We start from the raw sequence: 19,574 nt of genomic DNA on the forward strand, positions 1-19,574 counted from the left end.
AAAAAAAACAAACAAACAAACAAAAAAACAAAAAAAACCGTAAATGTCTAATATGTATAGCTTTACTTCGTTTGAAAGAAAGTTCAACAACAAACTGGCTGTCAGAAGCCTTGAAAAGGTTATTGAAATCACAGCATAAACGTTTCTGATATATTACATATCATAGTTCAATTTTTTTTGGGTCAATGGTGGTTACTTGATCGGTAAAATAAATAAAAATATAGACAAGATATGCTAAAATTATGAAGAAATTGGTTATAATACTCTCCGAGACGAGCACGCCCATCAACTGCATCCCTTCCCTTAGATCATTTTCTATCGTTTCTCTGAGAGAATCTAACTGAATGCTTAATTGACGGTACTGACTTCGCCTCCGTGTGACTTCTTCCCAAGCCACTTTATAGTCATTGAGTCTCTTGGCGACCATGACAACGCTGACGGTGCTGGCTACTCCACCGCATCCCAGGAGGCCCGCTTGCAGTCTTCCTGCTTGTTGGAAGGCCCGAAGAGCACCAAACCCAAAACCTGTGCATAAAAGATTACCATGTGTTGAAAAAAAAGTTCTTATCTGAAAACAAATAAAAAGGCAATTTCAATTGTCAAGAGCAATCCAGGATTCTTTTAGTTTGCTAAATTTTGCTTTGTGATTAGCTTGTGCAACGAATCGGGCCACTTTCTTAACCAAACAGATTCGAACTAAAACCAATCGCGACGCTTTCGCGTTTTACCGCGCTTAAAGCAGCCTGCTTGTTTTTGCTTTCGATTCCCCCAGTTCCTCGTGACATTTTCTTTTTTGTCACAAGAAACCTTATGAATTAAATCTCTTGACTAAAAATGTGCGAGAATTTGTTCTTTCGCTAAAAATTACCATCCTTCAAAACTCTACAAATTCCTGACTTTTTAAAATTTTCTAACAATAGAAGCACGATGGTCATAACTGCGCAAACGTCTTTGTCTAACTAGTTTCAAAATATTCTCACCAACGGTCAATAACGTGCCAAGTGCGAATCCCAGTCCAAGTGTAATTGCATTTTGCTTGACCTGGCTTTGCAGTAATTCTATAATTACATGTGCCCTATCAACACTTTGTTCGCAATCTCTGATCTCAAAAGAGGCCCTCAAACGAAACGCCTTCAAGCGGCGAACAGTAAGGAGGCTGGTCCAGTTATATTCATCGGCATCGTTCACCTGTGAAATTGGACATGAATGAAAACGTAATCTATTTTCGACAGTTTGTTACTTAAAGAGACATAAGCCATTCATTGCATGCAATTCGAAGAAGAACCAGATATGCTCTCAAAAAACGTATATTGTGGAGCTGTATTTCTACAAAAAAGGCGCTCACGCTCCAGTAAGCATCCTCCCCCTAAATAATCGCCCTCCCCTATTCGAATTAGCACTCCCTCCAGCACTATACGGAGATATTTTTCTATTGTCACGTTATCTTTACATTTTGAACTGAAAACTTTAGCGGAATCAGTACCGGAGAAACATAAGCACCCCTTTCGATAAGGGGCCCTCCATCCAATAAGCAGCTCTTCTTTTAGCACTCATTTGACAAAATACGGTATTTTATATTGTGGGCGATTACTAAATCAAACTTAGAGTCTCCAAGCTGTCCTTGCGAATCTCACCTGTTCTATTAGTTCACAACAGGTAGACTGGATGTTTGCCAGTTTTACTGATGCGGTATCCAATAGTCTTGTAAGTTCTTCATAACTACTGGTCATGTAGTTTGGTATCTGGCCATTAAACAAATCCTTAATGTCCCTAGTAACACGTCCAACTGCGCTGAAAACTGCCCCTGAATGCAAGTTTTGCACAACTAGCCAAGCAGTGGACACAATCAAATTAATCATGGCATTGCATCGCTTCCTTGTTCGATCCTCCATTTGCTCCAAAATGAAAATGGCCTTATCAATAAAAGCACGTGCTCTGCGGACAAAATTATTATGCCTTTCCCAACCATGTTGTGAAGTAACAAATGACAAGAGTTGTCTTAGGGCAGAGAGCGCCACTTCTATGGTATGAAGGTGATCCATTCTTTAAGCTGAAACACAACAATGCTGCGACTCAACAATCGAGCTATAATAAAAATTACAGCATAAAGAACATAGTACGCATCGTCTAGTTGGTCAGTTCAGTTTCCAAGCGGGTTCTTTATCAAGTTATGAAACCCGCATGTAACTAGTCATGTCATAAGAGCAATAGAACGCATTTTTCCGGGCCCTATCACGTGATAAAGCCAATTGGGATGTTGGGAGAGCACTCGGCGGAAAGCATATAAATAACTCCCCTTCGGCTCGTGATTTATAAGTTTTTCCTCGATGGGCTATAGGCATAGTTCCTATAAATACCTCTGTTAAAAGCGAAAAAAAAAACCTTGCAAAGAGTGGTTTTTTTGCAATTAAATTACTACAAAACAGCTGTGCAAGGAAAAATTTTCGCCGCTATTGAACTCTTACCGTCCGGTCGCTGTATAGAATCTGTTCAACTTAGTGTCCATAACTTAAAATTACCCGTGGATAGAGGTTAAAATAGATCGAAAGGGAACTCGGTTGATCACTAAACAGCAGTATTCTAATCAGCTTTGATGGGCCCCAAGTTATATGAAGTTCAAAATCCAAGATGGCGGACGATTGAACCAATTCTTGGAATTGATGTGTTTTATGCGCATGCCCAACTGTGACATTAGTTTTTTTCTTAGAATTGATGTGTTCCTAAGCGCATGCCCAACCGTGACACTAGTCCTTTAAAGAGAAGATGTCACTAACAATCAGACAAATTCACAAATCACCGGCAACAGTCAAAAAGTCGAATTGGCTCACATTCTAGTATTAGGCAGGCCTATAGAAACCAAGAGATATGTAGTTTGTTGAAAAATTCTTTTGTTTTTGAGAAAATTGATAAAACTCAATTTACACATTTAGCGTCAATCAAAGGTCGAATTTAGCCCATTTTTGGAGCCTCGTTTGTACTTGTATAAGCAATGAAAAACTTACTTATTCTACAGACTTTTAGAAGAGCATCTCCCCTATGTTTTCATTAAAATGTAGAATCATTATTTAAGTTTGAAATAAAATACGGATTTTTCTATCTATTTACTTAAAGCCGGCCCCTGAGACGCAAATTGACCATTTTATTTTGGCCTAAATTGTTTACACAATGTTGAATTGGGTCAAGTTAAGACTCTTTTTGCCATTAAAAACTCAAAACAAACCTTCGATGACCAAATTTTACCGCTTCAAAGTCGTTCAAAAATCGTCCGCCATTGCTGAAAACATGTTCCAGCCGAGCCCGCCAAAACATCATCATGACGTCAAAAGCTCAACAAACTTATGCTTTGCTTTGTCACAACTCTCTTTGTTCGTTGCACAGAGAATCACACATATTACTTTTTTAAGAACTGTTTCGTTGTCAGTCAGGAAATGTCGACTTTTTCAGACGATGAATTATCCCAGAAATCATCTGAAGCTTCTGTGGATAGTTTTGCGCCGACAAACGATGAATTTTTGCCATGCGAATAAAGATAAGCACAGAACGGCACGGACTCCCCATGTGGCTTTTGTGGTCGCATCGCTTTAACGCCTTCGAACTGTATTTTTGCTTGTCGTAAGGGATTTTCCTTTTTTGTAAGAAATGATCGGATGATTAGTAAAAATAGTTTTCGGCAATGGCTAATTGTGTATCCGAAGGCGGATATTGGGAGTTTGTGAAAGCCATTTCTAAGCCATCAATGTGTTTTCCCCGATGCGTTTGGTCAATGATCTCATTAACCCTTTCCTACGTGTTTCTTACTATCGGTGCTTTGAGAGGTTTGAAGTGAACTCTTTTGTTGAGTTGCACTTTGGCCTCTTTTGTTTTTTCTGTCCTATTCATGCTGACTATTGCTGTGTTGCTTCGGGGAGATTTTTAAAAACCAGTGTTTGTTTCAACTCTTTTAGAGCCGTGACCTCATCGCGTTACAAAGTATTTTTTGGCTTAGATGCAGTCTGCAAGTAGCGTTATGACAATTTTCCAAGTAGCTCTGAAGGGCGATAGAAGACTGAACCGGTGGCATTCGGTTTGATATGAAACAGAAGTGGTTCTTTGTGTTGTCCCTGAAAGGTGTAACGGAGGCCCCTTCGTCTTGCGAATAAATTTCGCAAAAGTTGGCCTGATTTTAAATTCGTTTGTCACGGGCGTTGGGATGAATTTGAGACCCTTCGATAGCACGCTGACTTGGCTGTCAGATGGTTGATAGTTTGACAGGTTTTTAAAGAAATTTTCATTTTCTCGGTCTTTTGGCTGCAAGCCTACATTTTAAAGTGTTTTTACGTTCTGTGTCTTAAGCTGTTTGTTCTGCTTTCGCTGATATTAAAGCCAGCTTTTTTTTAGAAGCAGAGCACAATTATACTTTTCATCTCTTGTATAAAAGTGAGCTCTTTGAGGTCAGAAATCTCAATCCTCAATTCGGCTATTTATCATTCTTATTTACAATGTTCACCGAGTACTTTCCTTTGTGCAAGGTATTCTGCCAGAGAGTTGTTAAAGGTGGATATTTATCAGCTCATATGTAAAGGTGACAAAATCCGTGGAGGTTCGTAGACTTCGCTTTCCGGCGTCGAGATCGCACTGAAGACGGTTTTTCTTGTCTCCTCTCTTCTTGAATGGTAGGCACTAAACCCGACAGAATTCTTCGCCTTTATCCTTCAAAGTACACAGATCTCTCGAAACAGTCCTCTGAGAAGTGTTCGGAGTAGATCACAAATATTTCTGTAGGATTGAAGTTTACTTCACGAGGTCACACAAATCCGTTTTTCCCGCTCCGATCTATTTGCAAGGCTCCGATGCAGAGAATACCTGCAGCATGGTCTGAACGATTACTTCAGCTTTGAATTACGCATCGATGCCCAGTCATTTTTGTTTAGTTTTTGTAAGAATAGAGTAAAGCACTCTGTTATGTTTGCTTGACATTTTGCCTTGTGAGATTTTCGCATTGAGCCTTTGACGTCACTTCCTCTGAGTCCTGCGATCAACTTCCGGGACATGATCAAATAATTGCGGACGCGAAATCGTGAATTTAATGGCCCGAAAAAAGATATTTCTGGTGCTCGGTCTAAACTGAAATTTGGCAGAGTAGTTGAAGGAGAGACACTGAACACGAAAATGGAAAAAAATGATGTACGAAAATTTTGATCTCAGGGGCACTTTAATTGCCGTGTGAAAAATGGGTAGCTTCAAAAATTATTTTTATATGTGCTAAGTGAAATAAACGTTTAATATTTGAAATATGCCGAGTAGAAACAATAGACCTACCGTTTTAAGAGTTGTTGTTCTGGGGTTTTTGTGCTGCTATGCATACGAGGGCTTTAAATTCATAAAAATTTAGCTCTTCGGCGAAGACGGCGACATAGGAGAAAAGACCGACTTTGTTTATCATTTCCAGTTTGTGAGCTTCAGTGGTAATAATAGATACTTGAATGATATAAAAGTACTTGCAAAACGAAAGAAGTTTTTTTTTTCTCCGAAAGCATTCATTTTAAATAAATAAGTAGACATGCTTGTCACTGCGTGACTTATGTGTCACGCAATTGGCCTATTAGGGAGGGTCTCCCAGGGGTTTTGGGGAACAAGGGAACTTTCGCAAAATATTGAAGGGAACAAGGAAACATAAGCCTATTTTTAGGGAACAGGGGAACAAAACTGTACAAATTAGAGGAGAAAATATTCTGATATAAGAACTAAAGACCGCAAGGAAGATGGCAAACTTGGACGAGTTTATGTATTATGATAATTAACCAGGAGAATTAGGTTAGTTCTACAGCTCATCCCACTCTGATGGATTGTGAATTAAGGTTAGTTCTACAGCTCATCCCACTCTGATGGATTGTGAATTAAAGTTAGTTCTACAGCTCATTCCACTCTGATGGATAGTGAATTAAGGTTAGTTCTACAGCTCATCCCACTCTGATGGATTGGGAATTTCACTCAGTTGTTCGAGATGATGTCACAAAAATTGAACGTCTCATAGAACGTATTCTATTCTTTTATAAGTTTCGTTTTTTAGGTGACTTTCTTTTTTGCGGGAGGGAATTGAGGGCGGTGATATGTGGCTAGCAAATTTGTTAAACGGGGAACAAATAAGGAAACAGTGTAGGAACATGGGAACATAGGACAATTTTGGAAGGTAACAAGGGAACAAGGACTCCCCTGGGAGACCCTCATTATGCAAGTGATTTGAAATTTCTCAAATAGAAAAGTTGCTGGAAATGTTTTAAATGAAATCCAAAGAGTACGAATGAGAGGTTTTGTGTTTAGATGAAAATTCGTATTTTTTTAACTTGTCACTACTTATAGGCAATCGGTAATAAAACGTAGCGTCACAGTGAACATTGCTCGACATCATAAACTACTCCATGGTACGCCTGAAAATGTTTGTTGGCACTCTGCATTTAGTATTTACCCCTCGAGTCCATCCAAGACCAAATCTTGAGCGATGAAGTGGGCATATTGTCCACGTATCTACATCGTTGGGTCGTTGGAAAACAGCTCAGTGCTGTACTCAATATCAAGGCATACTCGATGAACACACCAGTGATTGAAAAATGAGCCAAATACCCTCCTATTTCCTTGTCACACAACAGCAAAGATACTATTCGCCTATCCCCTTTTCTTTCTTTTGGATTGTTGCCACAATCATCCACAACAAGAGATTCAAATGAGCAACAAATTTACATTCTTCAAAATATTTAAACTCAGTTGTTTACTTGTTGCGCACTAAGTTTTATGAGATGAAATTAACTGTGGCGTTACATTTTATTGCTAATTGCCTATTAAAATATGAATTTTATCTGAACACATTTTATCTTACTGTTGCCGGTGAATGTTTGATTTTTCGTGACAACCTCTCTAAGGGCTCGTTTACACTAGCGCGGATTCAAAAGTATGCGGCTTCGTTTAACCGAAAACGCATCGATTGATCCGAGTCCACACTACCGTATTCACTGCGTTTCCGACCGTCCACACTAACACGCTGCGAATCTGCTGTGAGGCATGTTAGTTCTTTTGCGCATGCTCTGAAAGACGCGCCTGCGTTATTATCGGTTTTCCTGCCGGTACGAAATAAACACTCTTTGCAGCTTCAAAATCTTCTTGTCCTGGCCTGCCGTGTGTTTAAGCCAATTCGCCGATACGAGGTCCTAGAAAATGCTATTTCCCTCATAAGATTCGTTGTTCTTCTATATGAGAACAATAATATATTAAATAGAGCGACATTTAATTCCAAACAAGCAAATTTTAGTCCGCCATGTTTGTTTTGATGTTTAGTTTTCGCGCGTGAGCGTGTTATTGAACACGTACTATAGCAGACGTCATCGTTTCCATTTTTATCCGGATCCGACCGTACACACTAGCACGAAAGATATACGGATTCATTTTTATCCACTTTCAACAGCGTTTCCAAACTTATACGAATTCGGTGGATCCGATCCGCGTGTTAGTGTTGACGGAGGGCCTAAACGCATCAAAAAGTATACGGATTCGAACGAATCCGTGTTAGTGTGGACGGGCCCTTAGGCATGATGGATGGTGCGATCTCACATTAAGTGAATAAGATATTGGCCAGGTATCAAGTTTGGTGAAGTGATGTCAATTTTGGCAGACGCAGAACGAAATTAGCAGGCTATATCGTTTTCCTGTTAAATTTTAGGGATTGATTGGCCGTCTTTAGGTTATACTGAGATAATTACCGTTGATAAGAATTTCGATGGCATGAGAAGTAAGACTCGAGGCATTTGGTGAGGGATCGCATAAAAAGCTTTATCGGGAAAATTTTCTGGCATGAGCCCTGGTTACTTCCCACCTTCAGAGGCCGAAAAAATCGTTTTTTCTTTTGTTGGACTAGATTGAAGTTTGATATTTTACCTAACGTTTACAAAAAGAAAAAAAGTAAAATCTCAGAAAGCGTCCGACTTATTTAGGAAAACGTATTTTCAAATAAAAGTTAATAAATCAGGAGGGTGTCATTCTCTCGTATATGGGCGAACCCCCTCGGAGAATACTCGCGGCAATTTCATGTTATTTGCATATTTTGTTTACATGGCGCACTTGACAAAACTCACACGTGCACGTGAAAGTTCTCTGCTGGTGGAAAGTCTTTTCTAATGGATAAAACACAAAAATCAAAATTAGAGAGTAGTCCCTGGGCGTAGAAAAAGAAAAAACAGGCCCAAAGAACAGAGGAATGACACCATTTCGTCAGCAACAAAAAACCAGTCCTGGCACCCCTCTCCACGCTGGCATCCCAAATGACGAACAAAGAGGTCGGCATCAAATCTACATTTGTCGTATCTTAGGTTAAAAACGACGTCCGCTGATTTTGAGCGGGATACATCCACTCTGAGCGAATTTATAGGGTATGTAGATTTGACCGATTTTCGTGAAATGTCGCCAAAACATTCCAGGGATAATGACGAACGAAAGCGTGTCAGGAAATTTTGATATTTGAAATAAATTCTACGTTGTGTCCATTTACGCAACACGATTCGCATATTTTACGCTACTCTAACTTAGATGCGGGTAACTAGACAATCAATCAGATCGGGAAAGTCTGACCCGCTTTTGTTGATTTATGCCTTGTGAATAAGACTATGAAGCCATTTTGCTCGTGCTGCGGGATCCGATACTCGATAAATTCAATAGAAGGACCCTCGGTCGTCTCGCGCCTTACCGGCTCCTGATACTCCCTAAATGAAAAAAATGGCCCAATTTATATTTTTTATCGTAAACTACATTTATTAAGCTATCTTTTGATGTATAGTTTGTTAGGGTTTTCTTGAAACTAGCGCGCGTACGAATTTTTTCCCGGAGGACACCAGCGAAGGTGGGAAGCAACCTTATAACCAATCGTGCCTGCAAAATATAATTTATAATTCAAAATTTAAACATCTCGTGTTTTTCATTCCCCTCAACAAACGTACAGTAATAATCAATTTTTTTTAGCTGGAAATGTCGAGGTAAAATTTTTTCGTAAAGAAGCATACAGCAACAGTTACTATTAGAAAGAAAGTCACTGCAAAGGAAAAGACTGGTTTCGAAAATCATTGATTTTTAAACAAATAAATAAGTTTCGAAATTGAAACTGAAATAAAGACGTAACAGTTATTTTTACCCTGATGACGCAACATAGGTTTTAGGGAAAATTGACCACTCAAAAGTTAGGCCTAGTTTATGCGTCGCGTTACAGTCGAATTTAATTCAGACGAATTTAATTCAAGGTCCCACGATAGCGCGATGATAGCGCGACGTCTAAAACGAATTAAATTTGTCTGGTAAATTAAATTAGTCTTGACGTTTTATCCGTCTTTATCCGTCTTGAAAAGACGGATACCATATCGATAACGCGTCTTCAGTTTTAACGTCGTTCTAGCGTCGCGTCGAATGAAATGCAACATTTTCTTAATGTATTTCAACCGCGCCATGTTTGTTTCCAAATGACACCTCTGACCAGAGGCACTGCATTTGGGAAGAGAATTCAATTCGATCGTATTAATTTCGACGCATAAAACCACACCACGATTTACGTCGACGGAACGACGAATTTAATGGCATTAGATTCGTCTGAATTAAATTCGACTGTAGCGCGACGTATAAAGTAGGCCTTAGTCTGCAATCACTTGTTTGCATATTATTTCCCAATCACTGTTTTGTGTTTTCGCACACTGAGAGAGTAAAACTTTTTCCATTCTGAAATTGTTCCCTGATAGTCTTAAGCGTCCAGTCTTCGTGATACGCTGAGAAAATATCGATTATGAACGACTGATGTGACGGAACAAAGATCAAATAAAATGCGAATTCAGATGAATTCAGGCGCGTTGCAATTTTAATTTGATTTGTCCATTCTTTTTGACATAATCACATGGTTTTTGGAAAAAAATGCTATCCATACAATTGAAATCTATCAGTTTGTTGCCTTTTTTGCTGGGAAATTTTCGGTTTCACCAGCGACTGGTTAGAGGCTTGTTTATTTTATCACCTGTTAGTTGTCGACAGTACATGCATACCCGACCGATAAACAATTAAACTTTTTAATTTGTCACTTACCTAATTGCACGTCGCTCACCGTGAGAAAGAATTTTTACTGCACTAAAAGTTCGTCGCTGATGTTGGACCGTATGGACCGCGTTGTGCGCCAGATACGCGATGCAAATGAGAATTGTGTGAGAGATCAAACCTTGTGAAGTTTCGTCAGTCAGTGTTGTCTGTGGGTCGTCTGTGGAACGAAACTGAAAAACGCTTTAGGCGCATGTCAGGAACTTTCGCGGGCTCGGATGAAATACCAAAGCAAATATGGCGGAATATTTGAAAATCGAAAAAGCGCTGCATCTTTCTTTTTCTTTTTTTTTTTTTTTTTTTTTTGCCGCTGACCGTTTGCTAACAGGAGATACACATAGTTTACATCATAGAAAGCGCGGCGTACGGGGTTTTATTCACGATTTGTTTGTGTCAAACCCGAACGAGCGAGGTACGAGCGAGTGGGGCTTTTGACACAAACAACGAGTGAATAAAACCCCGTACAAAGCACTTTTTATGTCGTGAGCTGTTTATTGCACATAATACAAGAATTTTCAATGAAATAATTTTCTGAACGCAAATTAGAAACAATAACTCACTAACAATGCAAATTTAATGGCAATGGAAAATATCGCAGTACATGTACATCAAGAGAATAAAGTGCTGAACGGAAAACTGCACTTACAAAAGATTTTTTGGAAAGAGTACCATATAACCCCATTCATTAATTATGCACTCCACTTCTTTGTTTTTCACGACAAAACTTTAAAAACAAAGTCTACTAGTCTGAATGCATAATTAATGTATGGGTTATATGGTACTCTTGCCGTTTTTTCTTTTTTAATCTAAGTACGATATCAATCGAGCAATTCGAGCAAAGGCCAAATTTTGCGAGCACTTTTAAATTGAGAATACGGGCACACGAGCAGTTGCAAAAATTTTGCGAGCGCGAGTAAGCGAGCGCCCGTGTAATTCTTTCGAGCAACTCGATTGGTTATACTTCGACACGTGAAAGAGCTATACGCCATTCTGATTGGCTGTATAAGCTTTTTTGACATGTGGATATAAAGCGTATAGATTTCTACAAATGAGCTTTATAGAATAAAATTCTCGTGTTATGTGTAATAAAAAATATGATTTGTATACCTAATATAGGTTATAAACTGGGCTAAACGGTGTGATTCGCGGTTCTAACTGTAACTTCCGTTTAGGTTTGTAAGGTAACGGTTTAATGTGTGTAGGATCTAGGGATTTTATTAATTTTAAAACAACCCCCGCAGAGTGGAGATCCTTCACTTTCAGATCAGTCACGAGTTGCGCATGCGTGAAATTGGAAAGCCGTAAGGAGAGTCGAGGACAGTCTTTTTAGGGATCACTTTCTTGAGGGGCTTAGAAACCAGGCTCAATTTAGTAACCAAAAGTCCTGGTGGTTTCGCATGAGAATAAGGGTAAAGGCAGACCGGGACGGATTCCCTATATGGCTTTTGTGATCGCGTCGCATTATCACCTTCAAATACATCGTTGCTATATAGGGATTTTCCCTTTTTATAAGAGATGACGAGAGGGAAAATCTCTTCAAGACACGCCTGTGAGAGCTAATATTTAATTTGAAGGCGATTATAGCCACCAGAATTTGCATTTCTATTTATTGTCAAGTAACTGCGAAATCATTTTATATTGTTTTTCTTTTTGCTGTACTACTGTTTCAATGTTCGCGTTTTTGCGTGAGATCATGTAAGAATTACATAACACCTCTAGCTATTTATTTTCGCCAGTATGCGCGTTGTTTTGGTTAGATAACTTTCAGTACTAGTTGATTTCAACTAAGAGATACGTTTCGTTTTTGCTAGCGTGGTGTTGCTTTTTAAGTGGTTTACTACTGGACGTGGTTACGCCACAAATTTTAAGTTCGTTTCTATTGTTAGTTTTTTGTCGTTGTTCTTGTTGTTATTTTATTTTGTATTTAGATATTTGTATTAATTATTTATTTTCAGTCGAATCACACACAGATCTACACAACAAAAAAATCCTTACATCTAAATACACGTCGATCTAGAAAATAAATTAGATATACATTTACTTTGTAGTGTTAAACTTGTAGTTATATAGCAGTAATGCGACGCGACGACAAAAGCCACATGCATATGGGGAGTCCGTGTTAGTCTGACTTTAATTTTATTCCCATGCGGAAAAACCACCAGGAGGCATGGTTACTAAGTTGAGCCTGGTTTCTAAGCTCCTCAAGGAAAGTGATTCCAGAAAATTGATCCCAAAAAGTCGATAAGGGTGGTTTCGTGACCGAAACACTAGGTTTCCAATTGATGAGTGAAACTACATAAAGTATTTTAGGAAGAAAATTTTCTCTTTCATCCATGTTGAATGCTTCTTAATATATGAAACACAACTTATGGATATTAAACTTACGGCTTCCTTTTAACTTGTTTTATTGCGGATTCGCTTAACTGCGACGTAAGTGTTTCTCCCCGGAGGAAGACAGAGGATTTTCGATAAAATCTATTAAAAACATTATATAACTACGCTGAAAGCTTTGAAGATACTAGCAAACACTTTTTGAGTCTCGGCTTCTCTGTATCAAAATATTGTAAACTGAAAGGCCGTTTACACGGCAGAAAAATCGGGTACGGAAGTGTCAATAAAGTAGTACGGACTGCATAATTTTAGCCGTTTACACGGATGATGTTTTACCACGGGTCGGACAAAAAGAGGCCTAAGGACCAAGTTAGCAAGGTTGCGTTTACACTGCAGTTTTTGGGGGACCGGACCAATTTCTTGCATGGGACTACAGTATTTGGTGCAACTGTGTGCTGTTATCGAACATGCGTACCGTATTTACTCGAATAAGCGCCGCGGTGCTTATTTAAAACTCATACCAGACAAATTTACTTTTACTATATTTTTATTCAACGGTACACTTTCTATCTGTCAATTTTCCAATGGACTGATGCTAATCTGAGAGTAAATCTAGAATTACAAGAGAAATTCATGCGGTGAAAAAACCCCGAGCGTTTGATAACCTGAGCAGAGAAATACAGTCACTTTGAACTAAAGAACATCACATTTAAAGAATATAAATTGCCGATGCTGTGTTAAGATTGTTTTATAGTGTTTTTCCTGGTTATACGGTATTCCTCGAATAAGCGCTGCATCGAGGGTGCGGCGCTTATTCGAGTAAATACGGTAATTCTTGTAAACAAAATCGCGACGCGTGATGCAAGAAATTTGTCTGGACCCGTGTATTTTCTGGTTTTGGGACCATAGACGTCTATGGCCCCAAATCAAGAAAAAACACGGGTCCGTACCCATCACCCAAAACATGGTACGGATTGTTGACACGGGCAAAAGTGTCAGATCCGTACTCCTTTTTTGACAAGTCCGTACCCGATTTTTCTGCCGTGTAAACGGCCTTTGAGAAGCGTTTTACCGCAATTCTACCTTTTGCTAAGGGCGGCTCGGTAAAATATGAGATATGTTAGGTTATTTATATTTGCTTAAACAACTGTAGGTAACATTAAGTATCGTAGCAAATAGGCTTAATAAGGGGTGTGGAAGGTTACAACCCAGTAAGTTGATGAACTCCCACTGACACTGCGGAGATTTGATCTTCTAACATTCTATCACGATTTTTTGTCATTAATGGGCTCAGAGAGCAAGATTAACGAGGGCTGTTTATGATAGAATAGATTGTGACTTATGAAACCTGCACGCGAGCGAAAGTCTGCGATTGAGAATCTTTGATTAAAACTCAAAATAGTATCCATTGCCGGTAACACTTTATTTAGTATCCTTGATTGCGAAATTTTGGTATCTCGTAGAGGAACAAGGTTGAAAAACTCCTTGTAAAAGACGATTCAATCGAATTTATATTAATGTAGTCAGTTTTGCTAGATTATACAAAATTAATCTTCTCGCTAAAAACTAAGGTCCAAGTCATGGCTTGCATGAAGGCGATATTAACGGGCACAGGTTTGTGTAGATTTATCACACGCTGTTTTTCAGGACCACGATTTGACAGAATTGTAAACATTGGTGCTATCTTTCAAGCTAAGACTTGACATTCAACTTGGCATAATAGTCAAAATTGAAATATCGCATGAGAAAATGGTGAGGTAATCTTATGACATTCTCAAGCCGCAGATCAGACGCAGCAGACTTTAGTAATAGAACATCGACTTCCCCAAACGAGGCTCATCTTATTTTCCCTAAAATTTTCCTACCGGTCACCTCGACTCGATAGCACGACTGAACAATTACCAATTGCCTCGACGTGTTCTAAGAAAAAAGAAAGTTACGACAAAATCAACTAAAATAAAAAAAATGCAGGTCTCGATGGCCGCATTATGACCTTTGGGCTAGACGATCATATTTCCCAACAAAAGCGTTGAAAATATAATTTATCATGGAAACTGATATAAAAATAGATTTTGGCGATAATTGTAGCCTGTCAAGGTCAATAAACATTTTCCTGTGCTGAACGTGTTGTTGAAAAGTTGCCTCTTCACAGTGAGTTTACTTCACGGAGGCTACGCAAATTACACGGAAATCACCTATCCGATTAACACCTTTGCCAAGATGAATTCAATAAAAGTTTAGAAGAAAAAGTGCTTGTGGACGATTTAAGGGTCGCGGTAATCACATAAAAAAACAGACTCGGTCGCCCCGTGAATTGAGCAACCAGGTCAAAACCTGTACAATGAATTATTGTCATATCAAAAGCATGGCGTGATGATCGCCGCTGAATCAACGGAGGGACTGAGGCGTGCAAACAAATTTGTTCGGATATTTATAGCTCCATATACCCCATCTCAAGACAATTTGAACCTTGATCGCATCGCAATTTTTGCTCAGCGTGGAAAACTTAAGACCCCTGCTTGCTACGTTTGCAGTTTCTTGAGATCACTATGAGCTTTTCTTTCTCAGATTTTCCATCAACTGGCCAGATTTCGGTCTTATGTTTCTTTGCTTGTGTTTTCCTGACAGTAAAAGCAATATGGCGAGAGAATTTTTCAAAGTTGCCCCCAGGTCCTTGGGGCATACCAGTGATAGGTGAGTTGGCTGCTTTATCTAACATTCGTATGCTTTAAAAACTCTTCGCTTTTTCACTTTTTCTTCCATGTCGTTGTTAAATCACAAAAATACTCAGCATGTCTTAGTTGAATTAAAGCGTTGAACGTTGTGACTAAATACTCGGCAGCCGGGGAAGGTCTCAAATAGATTAAATGCCCGGCAGTCAGAAATTTTCACAGAATTTCTATTGGAGTTTCTTTCTCTAGAATATCAAATGTTTCTTTACAATATTATACTAGAATATCAATATGTTTTTCTAGAATATCAAATGTTTCTCTAGAACATCAAACTTCTCTAGAATATCAAATGTCTCAGTGTTTAGAAATGTCAAGCAATTCCAGCAATTTATTTGTTTTTTTTCTTTGTTGGACAAGTTAATTCTACGAGTTTGTACACCCTATAATATCGCTCGGTTGTCGACACTTAGGAATTGCATGCTTTTGATCAGACTGCCGCCGGGAACGGTCTCGAAAAGACCAAATGCCCAGCAGTTGGAGATATTCAGCAAAATGGCATTGAAATGTTCCCAAGCGTTGTATTTCGTTTGCGGTGCTCTCACCAGTTCTTTCTGTGAAAAAGTTCTTTCTGTAAGCCAGCGAATCAAATGGAAATAAGTAAAAATCTTTCACTACGCCTCTTTTCAAATAAATCGAATTTGAACCGCTGTTGACTTAAGTAAGCCTCAAAGAATGAAGCTCTAAGAAGGGGAAGACGAAGAAGACTGAGCAGCAGCAACTGCTTGTTCATTGGAGGTGGGTTATTGGGGGTAGGGTATTGGGGATGGGGTATCGGGGGTGGGGTATTGGGGGTGGGGTACTTGGGGTGGGGTATTGGGGTGGGGTATTGGGGGTGGGGTATTGGGGGTAGGGTATTGGAGGTGGGTTATTGGGGGTGGGGTATTGGGGGTGGGGTATTGCGGGTGGGGTATTGGGGGTGGGGTATTGGGTGGGGTATTTGGGGTGGGGTATTTGGGGTGGGGTATTGGGGGTGGGGTATTTGGGGGTGGGGCATTGGGGGTGGGGTATTGGGGGTGGGCTATTGGGGGTGGGCTATCAGAGGTGGGCCATCGGGAGTGGGCTATCAGGGGTGGGCTACCTGAGCCATTCTTCAAACAATCTACGCATATCGAACTGTAGCTGTCTGTAATTGTTTAGTCAGCACAATTCTGAATACGGTGATACTATAAAAAAATATGGAAAAATTAAAAGCTGCTTACAGCTTTGTAGGAGCTATTCTTCCTTCCCTTTAAAGAAATTATGATCCAACTTGTTGTTCAGCTAAACAACATCAGAGTAGTCATTGGGCTTCCAAAGATTGTTTCATTCAAATGTCATCGAATTGTAAATTTATTTCTATGCACTGATTTAAACTAATTTCAGGGAAAACCGTTTTAATCACGCTGAAAAGGATTCCAGTTTCATCTGCAGTACTTTCCTTGGGTTCTCTAAGAAAGGAAAAAGAAAAGAAGTGTGCAGAACTTCTATCGATTGGACTCGGAAGCAGTAGCGCAATGACACTCACGTGTTACCTCAACCGGTGCATTAGTTACCAGTCCAACGTAATTTTGCTTTATTTTCAGGGGTTTAGCTCTAGTGTGGTGTTGATCATTTCCGCCATTTGTTACAACAGGTGCCGTATTCCGTTTGGGAAAAAATCCACACATTGAGTTCACCAAGATGGCACAGAAGTATGGGGACATATTCAGTCTCATGCTTGGGAATCGCTTAGTAGTGGTGCTGAATGGACTTGATGCAATTCAAGAGGCCCTTGTAAAGCACTCGACAGCCTTTGCTGGCAGACCACAGCTGCACTCCTTTAAACTTGCCAATCGTGGTGGCAACGGTCTCGTGTTAGGTAACTACTCTCCGCAATGGCGTCTAATCCGCAAGATCAGTGCCTCTGCGATGCAAAAGTTTGCAAAGGATAAAAGCAACGTGGAAGAAAAATTGTTGAAGGAATGCCATCGCTTGATCTTCTGCTTTAAGCAACAGAAAGACAAACCCATTGACCCTTTATTAACCTTCAAGTATGCCACAGGAAACATTTTTCTTAGTGCGCTGTTTGGCGTGAATCTCTCATACCAAGATCAAACCTTGGGAAGAGTACTTCACCTTTCTGAGAGCTTTGGAAAAGCTTTAACGAGCAACAGCCGTGTGGACTTTTTTCCTTTCCTGGAGTATCTTCCCAACAAGTCGCTCTCCGATTTAGTATCTTTAATGAAGGAAACATTTGATCTCGTTGCTGAGATGTTCATGAAGAATAAAGACACCTACACCGAAGGACACGTTCGCAATGTTGCCGACAGTTTCTTCAATGTACTCGAGAAAGAAACTATGAAAGAGCAAGCGAATAAACCAGTTCCAGAGGACAATCACGAAATAGCGTCTCTGCTCAGTGATACGCAGATCATCTCAGCCATGGCAGATCTTTTTGGTGGAGCATTTGACACGTCTTCCGTAACTCTTACCTGGGCTCTGGCATACTTGATTAAGTATCCTGAAATCCAGCGTCAACTCCAGGACGAACTAGACCACGTGGTTGGACGAGAACGCCTTCCCATTCTTGACGACCTGGCCTCACTTCCCTTGCTCCAAGCGACAGTTTACGAGCTGCTGAGGGTAACGAGTCTTGCTCCTCTTTCAGTGCCCCGTTTAACGATCAAGGAAACGAAAATCCGCGACTTCGTTATCCCGAAAGACACGACGGTCTTTGTAAACCTGTGGTCCGTACATCGTGATCCAGGAATCTGGAAAGATCCGCATGTTTTTAATCCATGGCGCTTCCTGAACCGTGCTGGTGAGCTGATCGATCCAAAGTCATTTGGAGGTTTCCTGCCATTCTCTGCAGGTCGTCGAAAATGTCCTGGGGAATCGCTGGCCTTGAGAACAATCCCCATCCTCCTTGCAGCGCTGTTTCACAGCTTCCGATTTTCACAGGAAGGGTTGTCGGATGAGTATCAAGGCATTAATCTTGAGGGTACTTATGGTCTCAGTTTAACGCCTGAGACGTTCTATATGCGGATTGAAGAACGGTAGAAAAAGAGTAAGCTAAAAGATAATAATGTATCGTACAGAATAATTGTCCCTTCGTCAACTTAATAATATGTTTACAGCTAATCATGACTTAATTTTTAAGCGCTACTCGGGAAACACCTACATCTAAATTGAACTTGAAGGGACTCTCTGAAAGTCTTTTCCTAGTTTTAACGTTGTCGATGTTGTCAAAAACATTCAATTTTAAAATCATCAGTGATTTTTGCCACCTTAATGAAGAGATTTAATTTATGCTACAAGAACACCACTGCAGGCATCTTTTTCCCTGCGTATATTAGCATGCAGCATTAAAGTGACGAATCCAACCGCAGGGAAATAAAAAACAGAAATTTTGAATTTCGATAATGAGTTCATGTGATAAAGAGGCAATCGTATTTTCATGTCGCACAATATAATAATATAATATAATATAATATAATATAATATAATATAATATAATATAATATAATATAATATAATATAATATAGTATTTCTGACCACTTGCAGCCTAAGGCTGAATTACGGGTGCAGTTTAAGGTTGAGAACAGACGTCAGCATATCAGGCGCCTCTGGCAGCCGCTTCAGTTCATCGATCTCACCTTTCCACCCATCCCACCCCAGGGGAGGACATCCATCACACAGTAATCTCGTGTGTGGGAAATTAACGTCTCCTACCCCAACCCTGCAGGAGACGGGACCTGCATTTATTCGTCCTTATCCGAGAAGACTAGAATATCTAACCATTTCTTGATGTTATAGAAAGGTAGTAATTTCTTCTCAATTATTTTAAGACCCTGAGTGTTGGTCCAGGACCCGTACAAGTTTGGTGTGAAATTATAATTAGGATTTCAGAAGGAGCCTGAGACAAAATTTTATTCCACTCAATCATTTAACAATGTTTAGTGTCAGTTTGTGAGTTGATATCATATTTAGCCAGGCTGGCCGTCTTCAACGCCAGTGAAACCCCTTCGATGCCAAAATAGACATTTCATAGTATCATTAGCTTTTTTGTTTGTATTGCAATAATATTTATCTTTCCCGCTTTGACATAGCCAGCACACGGGTCATACCTCACTCCTACCGGCCCCCATGATGCACACCTCTACAATTTAAATACGACGTTGAATAAAGCTACATGTATGACTATTTAGTTGCTTCTTAAGCAGCTCTCACTGACGCCAGGCCCTCGCGCTTTCCAAACTTTTTGTGCATGCGTGCACTTATAGCCCGATATGGGAACTGCGTTTCCATTGGTTCTGCTAAGCTCTGAATGACTTATGAAGTTCAATCTTCCCTTTATAACTTATATTATCTAAGTGATTTAAGTCGATGAAAATCTGTAAATACTTGTGACAAAAATCTTTCAGAGTAGAACAAGTAGAAAGAGATTTTGACTCCCAACT

General features: G+C 39.7%; 2 protein-coding genes across 4 annotated transcripts; one reads left to right on the forward strand and one right to left on the reverse strand.

Moving 5' to 3' along the window:
• Positions 1-46: 46 nt before the first annotated feature.
• Positions 47-10,418, reverse strand: LOC111332894 (uncharacterized). Of its 3 annotated transcripts, none has more exons than XM_022938364.2 (4): positions 10,084-10,418; positions 1,635-2,050; positions 981-1,188; positions 47-525 (listed from the first exon to the last, which is right to left on the reverse strand). In XM_022938364.2, exons 2-4 carry the CDS (start codon positions 2,040-2,042, stop codon positions 161-163), a joined length of 981 nt encoding a protein of 326 aa, XP_022794099.2. In that variant the 5' UTR covers positions 2,043-2,050; positions 10,084-10,418; the 3' UTR covers positions 47-160. The 3 variants fall into 3 exon arrangements, with proteins under 3 accessions (XP_022794099.2, XP_022794098.2, XP_022794097.2); XM_022938363.2 differs by lacking the exon at positions 10,084-10,418 and adding an exon at positions 2,520-3,100; XM_022938362.2 differs by lacking the exon at positions 10,084-10,418 and adding an exon at positions 2,466-3,100.
• Positions 10,419-14,890: 4,472 nt separating this feature from the next.
• On the forward strand, positions 14,891-18,536 carry LOC148734986 (cytochrome P450 1A1-like). Its single transcript, XM_088755382.1, has 2 exons — positions 14,891-15,117; positions 16,768-18,536. Exons 1-2 carry the CDS (start codon positions 14,973-14,975, stop codon positions 18,171-18,173), a joined length of 1,551 nt encoding a protein of 516 aa, XP_088611508.1. The 5' UTR covers positions 14,891-14,972; the 3' UTR covers positions 18,174-18,536.
• The last annotated feature ends 1,038 nt before the right edge of the window (positions 18,537-19,574 follow it).

This window comes from Stylophora pistillata, chromosome 3, assembly GCF_964205215.1.
Source record: "Stylophora pistillata chromosome 3, jaStyPist1.2, whole genome shotgun sequence".
Classification (NCBI taxonomy): domain Eukaryota; kingdom Metazoa; phylum Cnidaria; class Anthozoa; order Scleractinia; family Pocilloporidae; genus Stylophora; species Stylophora pistillata.